At 32.8% G+C, this 12,329-nt stretch overlaps 1 protein-coding gene across 8 annotated transcripts in view; it reads right to left on the bottom strand.

Annotated features, from left to right (window-relative positions):
* Positions 1-102: 102 nt before the first annotated feature.
* Positions 103-12,329, bottom strand: part of LOC131942299 (uncharacterized) — a 125,629-nt gene continuing 113,402 nt past the window's right edge. For all 8 annotated transcript variants that reach the window (XM_059302097.1, XM_059302098.1, XM_059302101.1 and 5 more), the window contains 19 exons: positions 12,126-12,291; positions 10,960-11,240; positions 10,697-10,839; positions 10,188-10,344; positions 9,698-9,802; positions 9,433-9,564; positions 9,130-9,305; positions 8,709-8,850; positions 8,381-8,500; positions 7,944-8,111; positions 6,964-7,097; positions 6,630-6,852; positions 6,127-6,237; positions 5,864-5,974; positions 5,548-5,700; positions 4,926-5,107; positions 3,831-4,008; positions 2,314-2,343; positions 103-2,008 (listed from right to left, as the gene is read on the bottom strand). In XM_059302097.1, coding sequence (XP_059158080.1) covers positions 1,884-2,008; positions 2,314-2,343; positions 3,831-4,008; positions 4,926-5,107; positions 5,548-5,700; positions 5,864-5,974; positions 6,127-6,237; positions 6,630-6,852; positions 6,964-7,097; positions 7,944-8,111; positions 8,381-8,500; positions 8,709-8,850; positions 9,130-9,305; positions 9,433-9,564; positions 9,698-9,802; positions 10,188-10,344; positions 10,697-10,839; positions 10,960-11,240; positions 12,126-12,291 — 2,837 coding nt within the window. In that variant the 3' untranslated portion in view covers positions 103-1,883. The remainder of the gene's footprint in view (positions 2,009-2,313; positions 2,344-3,830; positions 4,009-4,925; positions 5,108-5,547; positions 5,701-5,863; positions 5,975-6,126; positions 6,238-6,629; positions 6,853-6,963; positions 7,098-7,943; positions 8,112-8,380; positions 8,501-8,708; positions 8,851-9,129; positions 9,306-9,432; positions 9,565-9,697; positions 9,803-10,187; positions 10,345-10,696; positions 10,840-10,959; positions 11,241-12,125; positions 12,292-12,329) is intronic.

A 12,329-nucleotide genomic window follows, 5' to 3' on the forward strand; every position in this document is an offset into this window, starting at 1 on the left:
ATAGATTGGGAACCTGTTTTCTACACCATTTGCAACAAACTTTTTCATCAGAATGAGGTGTTACGCTAGTTAGGTACTATTAATAACAAAAAAAACAACAAAAAAGAATTGATATTTTATTTTGCTCCCATGATTTAGCAGAATTATACATTAGTTAAGAAAAAATTAATATGCACACGTTCTATCATTACATCTCTCAGCTGGCTCTCAATATAATAAAAAACAAAGTTAAATAACCTAGTAGTAGTAAGTATTTACAAAATACATTTAATTTTTTATGTACAGCATCTAAAGATGTAATGATGAATTACAAAATGTTATAATGGTATCTTGCGTACTAAATATAAAATGAATACTAATCTGTTTGTTAAATAATTAAACTATAAACATTGCTTTATGCTGATAAAAAATTGCATCAATAACTTTGTTGGTAAAGAAAAAAGCTACTAAATTTTTCATTCTTATTGAAATTATTTTGTTCAGGTTTTATGGCTAATACTACTTTACTGCCAGGATTTGTGTTGAAGATCAGTAAAACAAATTTTATTTCAACTCTGCTGGCATAGTTATAATTATAAGAATTGAAATTATTACCAGCACTTTTAAAAAAAAAAAAAACCCCAGATGTTTCAGCACAGCTAAAGAGTTTTAAAAAATGTCAATGAAAGCTGCATAGCACTTTTTAAGATATGTAAGTTTGTAGCTCCCTAACAATAAAAAGACATTAGTAACATGAGGCTTTATGGTGCAACTAAATCAAAGATCACAATTGTATGAAGATGGAATTTATTTTACAATATATACAACAATATTTTATATAAATACATCACAAAACATTATTTGCATTGCTATTTAACAGTAACTATGTACAATCATTTTTTTATATTAAATAACTATACATGGAAAAATTCTTTAATATTATGTTATAGTTTTCATTCACCATGTTAGTTTGGTTTAAAAATGTTTTAGGCTTGTAATATTTGGGTAATAACTGGTACAGTTACTCAAATATTTTATTTTATAAATTACCATTTAGGCAGTCATTCAATAAACTTAATTCTCACAGCATACTATCATTCTTTTATTTAGTCATTTGATATATTCATATACATCTTAGTTTTCACAGGCATACTATCATACTTTGTATTTAGTCATTTGATATATTCATATACATCTTAGTTTTCACATGCACGCTATCATACTTTCATATGATATATCAATATAGATCTTCAATGCTACAAGCAAAAATATTTCTGATTTGTCTCCACCAAAGGCACATTTGAACTAATATACAGTATCACCTCCCCTGAGCACCACTGTATTTGACATTGATCTATGTACAAGTTATGGCATCTTCTGAAGTCTTACAAAAACATAAACAGTTTCATTTTGTCATGTAATCTGGTTGGGCAGCTATCTTAAATGTATCCGCCTTACGGAATATTTAGCTTTCACTGCCAAGTGTGCAAATGTCTTTAGGTAAATTTAGCAATAGAAGTAACAGTCCTCAAAAAAATAGAGTGAAATAAAAAAGCATTACACAGCAGATAGTATTTTTGACTAGCTTGAATAAAGAATTTTTCAGCACTAAATTGTTGATGAAGACTACTAAACTTTTGAAGTACAAGAAAAAAAAAACAACTACTGCATGAATAAATGTTAACAAATTACAAAAATAATGCTGCAAGTTAACAAATAACAGAACAAACATTTGTAGTATATATTAAAATTATAAAACATGATAATGTATACTATGAACAATAAATGCTGTCTACAGGCAGCTAGAGTTTACTGCTATTCAGTACATTTGTAATAAATATTTATATGTGGAACATGTTTGCTAACAAATCTACAACACTATGTCTAGGGTTCCATCACAAATGTTATGATTTGGTGCAGTTGAGTTCATCATAGCCATCAAGGCAGTCTAACACACCATCACAGAAGAGACTGATGTCCAAACACATGTTGTTTCTACAAGGCTTTTTGCTTTCAGGGCAGACTACGGCTGAAATCATTTCATTTAAATTAGTTCAGGGAAATTTATTATGCTACCTTATAAACTGTTAATACTTTTTTGTGTGTACAAAAATTATATTTGATAATGATTTTAAAGAGTCTTGCAATTTAAGATATTGTGTCACATAGTCGTGAAAGACAATATAATCCCTCAACAAAAACTTGAACAGCAGTTAGTGTGCAATGTTGACAATTTCTGGCCTGCAACTACAATATTTAAGTTCTAAACTAGCAAATGTTTCTACTGCTCATTAGTGTTAATATTTTTATTGTTAAAAAAAAACCTGGTCTTACCTTGAGGTAGAGCACTTGCAATCCTCACACCTAGAGGGATTAAAACAAAAATAAAGAGGTAAAAACAGGTTTCAATTCATCCTATTTTTTACTTCACAAACAACAGTGAAGCCACCCTAATATGACAATTTTGTTTTAATACAACTAATGGTGCAGTATATAGAAAGTGATCTATAGGTCATCTGCATGAGCCGCATTTTTATTTAACTCCATCCAACTCGATGAGTACCTAAATCATGTTAGGGAAAGTAAGTCGGCTGGGCAGTGTTGACCACACCATCCTTTCATATGCCAAGGTCACAGGAACAGTTGAACTCTACTTCACTTGTCCCATGAACTGTCATGTTCAAAACCAGCAGACCCCATTCCTTGTGGTCAGATTCAGGTGGGGGGGGGGGGATATTTACTGGGAATCTTCTATCAACCCAGTGATCAACACCATCCTTCTAGAGGCTTATGTACAACTGGTCAGAGTTCTACACCCCTTCCCATATATTTTATATTATTTGCAATTATTTCTGTACTAGAACTTTCCATAAATAGTTTAATATTTAACAGTTTACATCAATATCAATTTCTATCATATGAAAACCAACTGACAATATAAGCAAGAGTATGGAGAGAATAGAATAATTTAAAATTAAAATTTAAAAAATCTCAATAATGAGGTAAATAATAAATCTGACCATCCACACAAAAGTTAACAAAATTTAGTTTGTACATAATTTCATGACAGTGGTCCCATGCTTGGTGTTTAGCAGAGAGATAAATCCAAAACAAGATAAAAGTAAAAGAAAACCATGCTGTATGTTTGTCAATAGGAATTTAACTCACTGTCTGTTCAGCTTCTCTGCTTGACTACATTAAAATAAGCGAACCAGAAAGTATTAGCAAATCAACCATCTATAAACACAGTTTTCAACAAAATTTCAACTTCAGCATAGAAGTCTAGTTTTGTGTCTAAACATTATATTTAGATAGAAGTAAACACTTTAAAAAATTAAAAAGCCACACTGAGGTGACCATGACCCTTCCCACATGTATATTTTCATTTTCACCATTGATATAACTTGAACAATAAGGGTAGCTACATTATTTGATGGTAAATTTACCAAGGCCATAGTGTCTGGTATTTCTTAATGTCAGGATTATTTTAAACATTGCAAACAGATCAACTTTCTTATTTTTGCTTGGCTGGAACTAAATACCCAGGGTAGCTTTGTCTAGAGTGATTTTATAGGGGAACGATTTGTTTCATGGTTTTCTGTTTTTCAGTTAAATAGGGTGCAAAGGAATGTTTTCAGAATTGTGATCTGACTCATCAGAATAGCAATGTGACTCATCAGAATAGTGATATGACTCATCAGAATTGTGATCTGACTCAAAATTGTGACGTGACTCATCAGAATTGTGATCTGACTCATCAGATTTGTGATGTGACTCAAAATTGTGATCTGACTCATCAGAATTGTGATGTGACTCAAAATTGTGATCTGACTGAACAACAAATAACTTACCAGTAACATGACTATCACAGCTCTCAGTGAGAAGTAAAATGTCATCAACAGCAATGATAGCATTGGCATAGGAACCTCTGTGAGCAAGAAATGATATGGTGATGTTGCCAACAGGGAGGTCAATGCATTTCATTTTCCAGAATTTATTATCATCAGGTAGAGCAAACCACTTCTCTTCCTACAGCAAAAAAAAAAAATAATTAAAATGTATAAGCTACAATTACTGTTATAAACTGTATTTCAAAACTTGTACATTTGTTCATAAGTATGACAAGACAAAAAATTGTCTTATGAATGGGTTATGAGAGATTTTCCCAACGGAATTAACTGCAAAGTTTCTAGTAATTATGAGCATATCAGCTTATTAATCAGGTTTAGAGCAATTAATAATAAAAGAAATGTCACTATAAATAGTTTTTTGATGAAAAAATATTGGAGTTGTTATTTATTTTAAAAGTTACCGTTATTATAATGAAACATTTTAAGTTCTACTATTTTTATTCTAATGTCAGCTTATGGGTTAAACTATTTTTATTCTATTGTCAGCTTTTCAGTTAATAAAAAAAAAAACTAGGTGTGTGCATTGTGTATAAGAGATGGTAAGATGATCAAATCTGCTTAAGTTAATAGAGTATGTGTTTCTTACTTTGGCTCCATTAGCGGTGCATGTGATGAGAAAAATGTGTTTCTTACTTTGGCTCCATTAGCGGTGTATGTGATGAGAAAAATGTGTTTCTTACTTTGGCTCCATTAGCGGTGTATGTGATGAGAAAAATGTTTCTTACTTTGGCTCCATTAGCGGTGTATGTGATGAGAAAAATGTGTTTCTTACTTTGGCTCCATTAGCGGTGTATGTGATGAGAAAAATGTGTTTCTTACTTTGGCTCCATTAGCGGTGTATGTGATGAGAAAAATGTGTTTCTTACTTTGGCTCCATTAGCGGTGTATGTGTTGAGAAAAATGTGTTTCTTACTTTGGCTCCATTAGCCGTGTATATGATGAGAAAAATGTGTAGTGTTGTATGTGATGAGAAAAATGTGTTTCTTACTTTGGCTCCATTAGCGGTGTATGTGATGAGAAAAATGTGTTTCTTACTTTGGCTCCATTAGCTGTGAATGTGATGAGAAAACTGAGTCGACCAGTGTCCAACTGCAGCTGCTGGTTGAAATAGTAAGAATAGTAAAAGAAAACTAATCCATGGCCTGCCGACTGGAAGGGGATGGAATCCAGTGATGTTAAATCTCCACCCATCATCGTATCAGTGATGATATATGAGCCTAGAATAATAAAAAGTACATATAATTTAGAAAATCACAATAAATGGGTTAGGCCTTAACAAATGTTTTCTTGATATAATACAATACACTTAGATACAGAGTAAAAACTTATCACCCAAAAGCTCAGAGAACAAGTGTAGGTCTACCACATTACATATTACATTAACCATTTTAAACTGATTTTTTTGAAAAAGTTAACAACTCTTTTCTCTAATAAAGTTTAATAAAATACTATGATAAATTTATACAAAATAATATTATGTAATGTACCAGAGATGAACAATAGCAATATATTTTCCTCCAATCAGCTATACAAGAAATTATATGAGAGTAACTTTTAACTAAAGATGAATAAATAGTTTTAAATCAGAAAATGAGTCCAGAATTTGAGCTAGAATTAAGCTGGTCGAATTAACCCCATCAGAAAATGTGCTTCATACCAATGGTTTCTGTATTTTCAAAAGTGTGATCAGAACTAATTAATCCTGTTTCAGCGTTTGATCTTTTCCAATGAAATTCATTGATGGAAGTGTTGACTGTATAACCACACATAAAGACATCCTCAAACTGACAGGATATTTTTCGTTTATCATCTGAAATAAGACATGCATAAAAGATATTTAAAAAGTGTATTTTAAATATAGAGCTGCAATATACTTTAACATGTAATAAGTCAAGAAATATCAACAGGGATTAAGGAATTAAAAAAAAATGTGCAAGCATCACTCATGAGAGTTGAAATGAATTAAGACATACCACAAACAGCACCTTCATCGCTACCATCTAGACAATGCTCAACTGTGTCACACATGTGAGATGATGGAATGCATTGTCCAGTTGAACATCTGAATTCTGATGAAGTACATTCTGAAAAAAAAAAAAAAGCAAGGTAACTGATTAAGGCCTTCTTGTAAAGTGAAAGTAATAATGTCTAACAATTTATCAGGAAAAGTAATATCTAACATTTTACCAGTCCTATAAAAAAATAAGCAACCAAAATTACATGTATGAAAACATACCACAAGAGATTTCATCATTTCCCTGTAGGCAGTCTACAACGCGGTCACATACTTTATTTTTTGGTAAACAATAGGCTTCTTCACGACATAGAAGATGGTTGTCTGGACACCCTAAAAACATAAATTTCTTGTTAAGTCTGGGTTTAGTTCAACTCAGATAACGATTTGTGTCAAACTTCAGTACTTTTATTTGGTCTCAACTCTCCACATTACAGAGTAGCCCTCGCCCTAACCGCTGTCAATTGTCCCCCTTACAATCATTCACTCCAGCTTTTATACCGCATTCGACTTTGGGATAACAATACATAAACACACCATAAACACACCGGGGTTAACTATACTCTAGGGTAAACTCAACTCACACAAGCACTCTTCCCTAGTTCTAGATTATTCTAACCTATTTCTATCTAACCTACAACTAACCTGTAACACTTCTAATATAGGCTTCATCAATAAAACAAACAATTTTTAGAAAATAAAATCCAGAATAAAACTGTACTTACTAAACATAGGGCATCGACCTTGGCTGATGGTGATGTCATCAAGCATAATTGCTTTTTCAATGGTCCCAGTGCCAAGGTCACCACCTACAGCTACATACAACAAGCGACCTCTTTCAGGCTGGGGTACACTAGGTATGGTAGCCTGGGTTGGGATCCAGTCCAAAGTTTGTCTGTTTGTGAACGTAAGCAAAGTCTGCTGTGTGTTATTCACTTCTATCAGCACCTATAGAAAATTGAGACATTTTTTAAGTTTGTTTTTTAAGGAAAATTTTACACTTTTAAAATGAATTTTAAAAAAAAATTCTTGTAGGAAAAGTTAGACTTCAGCTCTTACTTTTAAAGTCTGGCTTGAAGTTGATGCATAAAAGAACTGTAAACACAGAGGTAGTAAGCCTAACTGGATAGCCTGCGACATTACAACCACATCTTTATCTATCATGCCATGTGTTTTCAGCTTTAATAGATTGCCTGTTACAAAAAATGTTAGTTTTAACAAACAGATTTTTTAACAGATTTATACCTTACATTAAAAAGAATAGTACTATAATAAAATTATCACAATAATAAAGAAAAAAATTAAAGTTCCCCAAATTGATGATCAATAAAGCATGAGAAGTAGAGTTCATCAGTATCTTAAAGATATTCCACCATAATACAACAAAATAGCGATTATCATTACATAAATACACTTTCATGACACATAAGCTATAGTTTTTAAATTTTATGTTTCACAATTCGCCAAACCCTTTTCTATTTCAACCAAAATTACCCTTCTAGCTTTGTACTTATTTAAAGGTATTTTAGTAGGTTAAAATGTTAAAATTAACATCAAATGGCCAATGTCAAAGTTAAAAATCCATGTATCTCTCCTCATCTTGCAGACCAAACAAAATTTGGACACAATAACACAAACACAATTTGGCCACAGTAACACAAACAAAATTTGGACACAGTAACACAAACAAAATTTGGACATAGTAACAAACAAAATTTGGACACAGAAACACAAACAAAATTTGGACACAGTAACGCAAACAAAATTTGGCCACAGTAACACAAACAAAATTTGGACACAGTAACACAAACAAAATTTGGACACAGTAACACAGACAAAATTTGGACACAGTAACACAGACAAAATTTGGACACAGTAACACCAATTAAAATTTGGACACAGTAACGCAAACAAAATTTGGACACAGTAACACAAACAAAATTTGGACACAGTAACACAGACAAAATTTGGACACAGTAACACAAACAAAATGTGGACACAGTAACACAAGTTTTATTTAACTATGAATAAGCCATTACCAGAACTATTGTTAAATGTGTGATCCATTATATTGTTTGGAGTTCTGCTGGAGTTGACCATCTTCCACTCGGCAGCTCTAGAATCATTAGAGTGCTGCTCCAAGGCACAGATGTTGCCATTTTCAAAATCACAAGCATAGTATGGTTGGTCATCTAGATCTAGCAGTTCTAGAAGAAATGTAGAATTTGTCAGCAAATAATGGGTTTCATTTCATAATAAGAATATTGTTGAAATATTATTTTCTACTGCATTGCCAATATATTCAGGACTTAGACAAATTAAAAAAAAGATTCAATTAAACATATTCATTCTGACTTACCAATAGTTTCTTAACATATTAGTTAACAGTTTTTATCAACGAACTTTTAGAAATGTACTCACAAATTAAGCATAGAATACAAGAAAATAGAATACATAGAAATAGATGTAACATTACCTGTACAATTGACTTCATCTTCTCCATCATCACAGTCTATAACCAGATTGCAGAAGGATTCATTAGGAAGACAGTTTAGAACACCAGATGTAAAACACATAATCTCTCCAGCTAAACAATCTGCATGAGCAAACATAAAATTATCTGTTGGTTTGTGAAGTACTAATAATTTAGAAATAATTAAAACTCATAACAGATAACTCTAAACATTAAAACCAGTATTAGGATACTTTAAGTAATTAAATAATAACTGAAACACTATTTGAAGTTTACAAAAGTATTTTGTTGACAAAATATATCTATCAAAAAAATTTTTTTGAACAAATACCCATGTAATCACATTCTCCTGGCATGAACAGCACGTCATCAATAGCAAAACGTTCATTGTCATATACCCGGGTGTACATGGCGTATTCTCCTGCTGGCAAGTCAAAGATTCCCATCAGCCATCTGTCAGGACCATCTACAATCTGGAGATTAATAAAGTTAAAAATATGTAAATATTCTGGTGAAATAAGCCAGAGTTGTTTGAAGTACATACTTTTTACAATGCTGTCATCAATGCAAATCCATATCATCAAATGACTAGCTCAACATAACAGAATAGTTTGGTAAAAGCAGATTATTCTAAACTATATGTAAATCACTCATTAGATTCTGTGTAGATAACATGACAACATTACTGCCAAGGTTTCAAAATACAAAGCACTGCAGCGAAACTATCCTCAACAAGGATTTTAAAACTTTACCTTCTTTAGTTCCCAAACTTTTTCATACAGGTTGGATTTTAAATTTTTTATAGTGACAGAAATGCCATTTGGAGCATTTCCCCGTGCATGATAGAAGAATCGAACACAATGAGAAGAGTTGAGCTGGATATGAGGCGAGATAAGATCCAACTTTGTCTCACCCAGAAGTAACATGCCTTTGAAAAGAAGTTGTATAAAAATTAAATTGCATTTATAAATGACTAGGCTATAGGCCCTATTAATAAAAAAAATTTCCCACCAGAAATTTAATTTAATTACAGTAGAAAGTAAACATAACTTTACCTGGGTGTCTTCCTAGCGTGTGGTCAAACAATGGATAAAAGTTGATAGCTGTCTCAGGTGGATAGCTGAGCTTCCACTTGCTTTTGTAGCCACACATAAACTTATCATCAAATGTGCAGTTGATATTGATATCTTTAGAAATGGAAAAATAATCCAGATTTTCATCATGTGTTATTTAACATTTACTTAAACTTAAAGACAGATGCCGAAATAATGTGATTAACTTAACTTAAAGACAGATGCAGAGATAATGTGATTAACTTACTACAAAGTCGAATCTCATCGCTATTGTCGGCACAATCATTTACTGCATCACACAGCATATTTTTATCAAATAAACAGATGCCATCATCACACATAAACTGACAAACTGTGAATAAAATGAATTTCTTACTTTTCAAAAGATGAATTTTTTTATATTTGTTTATTATTATGTATTCATTTATATATTATTAGTGTACTTGTTGCACATTACTGCAACCTCAAATGGAAGGAAATTCAAATATTTTTTAAGATGGTTTTATCAACACAATAGCAATAAAGTATTTTTAACCATGTGACATTGTTTTCTTTAAATGTATTTATTTAAATGTAAACAATACTGGCACTATATTTCTTGGATTTTAGCTCTTTTTCATTCCTAATTTTAGTGTTGGAAGGGATCCCCTCCAATACAATTAAGTATACATGTCAACTGGTTATATATATATATAAAACACTTGAAAAGCAGATAAAATTTAGAGACATTGACTCACTAGTTTGGTTTTTTATCCAATCAACATACAGCTTGGTCTGAGAATAGACCATTGGCTTTGCTGCGACACTGCAAGTCGTGAAGACATAACTAGCGACACCTACAGTTTTCCAGGTGTTGGTGTCATCCTCACAGACAACTGAGCTGCCACTGTCACCCTGTCAAGGAAAAATTGAAGCGTGCTCATACAATTGTGACATTTTAATATTCTATGATTGTTTTCTTTTGTTTGACTCATTAGAAAATAATCATTAAATATGTGTTCTGATTAAATATGTTCTGGTTAAATATGTTCTGGTTAAATATGTGCATTGGTTATATATGTGCACTGGTTATATATGTGCACTGGTTAAATATGTGCACTGGTTAGATATGTGCACTGGTTAGATATGTGCACTGGTTAGATATGTGCACTGGTTAGATATGTGCACTGGTTAGATATGTGCAGTTTAAATATGTGTATTGGTTATATATATGTGCATTGGTTAAATATGTGCTTAGCTGACTTACTCTGCAGGCTGTAATCAACCCATTGTAGTACCCTGCGCAGCTCTCTGTTATGTGCATGCCACCATCCCACATGAAAGAGCTGTTACATTTTTTGGCATCCATTAAAGTCAACTTTGTTTCCTGCAGTACTTCTGGCACCAAATCTACAAAGGTTTTAACACAAATTCTATTACCTAGCCAATACAAGACCATTTAAAACAAAAACCAAGGGCGTTGGAAAAGACAGAAAATCATCTCAACTTCCACCATATTTTTCTGGTTACCTCTGACTCCAGATAAATGACCCCAGCCAGTTATGTAGCACCTGCTCCATCTTGCGAAGACATCATCAGCCTCAGGGAAGCAAATGGGCTTGACATAATCGTTGTAGACCAGAGGTTTTTTTAATTCAATCAGTGCAATGTCATTCCCTTTTAACATTTGATAGTCGGGGTGAATGATGGCACGCCGCACTTCACGGGTCACTTCTGTCGCAGATTTCTGTGAGCCATAGATTACTGTGGTACCAGCTACTACTGTGAAGGATGTGAACACTCTAAAAGACCTATAAAGAGATTTTTAAAGTTTGATTAAAATCGATTAAATTTTGTTCTTACATTTTATTTCCCCGTTTTTAAATATAAAAAAACTGTTTTGCATTACTACTCTACTGTTTATGCTAACATGCTGACAAAGAAACTGGGAAAATTATACAGCCATGTCTCATAAAGGGAAGGTACGCCTTGTGTCAAATGGGGATGGCAGGACTTTTGTCCTAGAGGGATAGTAGGACTTTTGTCTAGGGATGGTAGGACTTTTGTCTAGGGATGGTAGGACTTTTGTGTAGGGATGGTAGGACTTTTGTGTAGGGATGGTAGGACTTTTGTGTAGGGATGGTAGGACTTTTGTCCTAGAGGGATAGTAGGACTTTTGTCTAGGGATGGTAGGACTTTTGTGTAGGGATGGTAGGACTTTTGTCCTAGCGGGATAGTAGGACTTTTGTCTAGGGATAGGACTTTTGTGTAGGGATGGTAGGACTTTTGTCCTAGAGGGATAGTAGGACTTTTGTCTAGGGATGATAGGACTTTTGTCTAGGGATGATAGGACTTTTGTCTAGGGATGATAGGACTTTTGTCTAGGGATGGTAGGACTTTTGTCTAGGGATGGTAGGACTTTTGTGTAAGGATGGTAGGACTTTGGTCCAAGGGGTATGGTAACCTAACAACTAATTCTGATACACTGAGGGTAATAAATTCTCTGTTCATACTTTTTTCTAAATATTATTCTACGTAACATGGAAAAAATTTAAAAATGTTTATTAAGAATTTAATAAATATGCATCTTATGGTTAAACTATATTTACTAAGGATTTCTTTTATGCAAATTAAATTTATTCTTTGTTGTCTACAGTTCATATTAGAGAGTAAAAGTTACAATAAAAAAAACATACTCAACACAATGTGCTGCAGTTAAAATAAAATATGGATCGATGATTGCCCCTCCACAGTCGTGAGTGTTGTAATTTTTTATTGAAACCATCCATGGCCAGGCTCCTGGGCTAGCGTCAGTGCCACCTATTATGCTATTTTTTAGTGTCAGTGATGGACGTCCGCATTCTGATCAGAAGTAAAAGAAGTAAGCAAAAAATTCAGCT

Source organism: Physella acuta, unplaced genomic scaffold (genome assembly GCF_028476545.2).
Source record: "Physella acuta isolate Inbredline_101_S28 unplaced genomic scaffold, ASM2847654v3 ptg000398l, whole genome shotgun sequence".
NCBI lineage: Eukaryota > Metazoa > Mollusca > Gastropoda > Physidae > Physella > Physella acuta.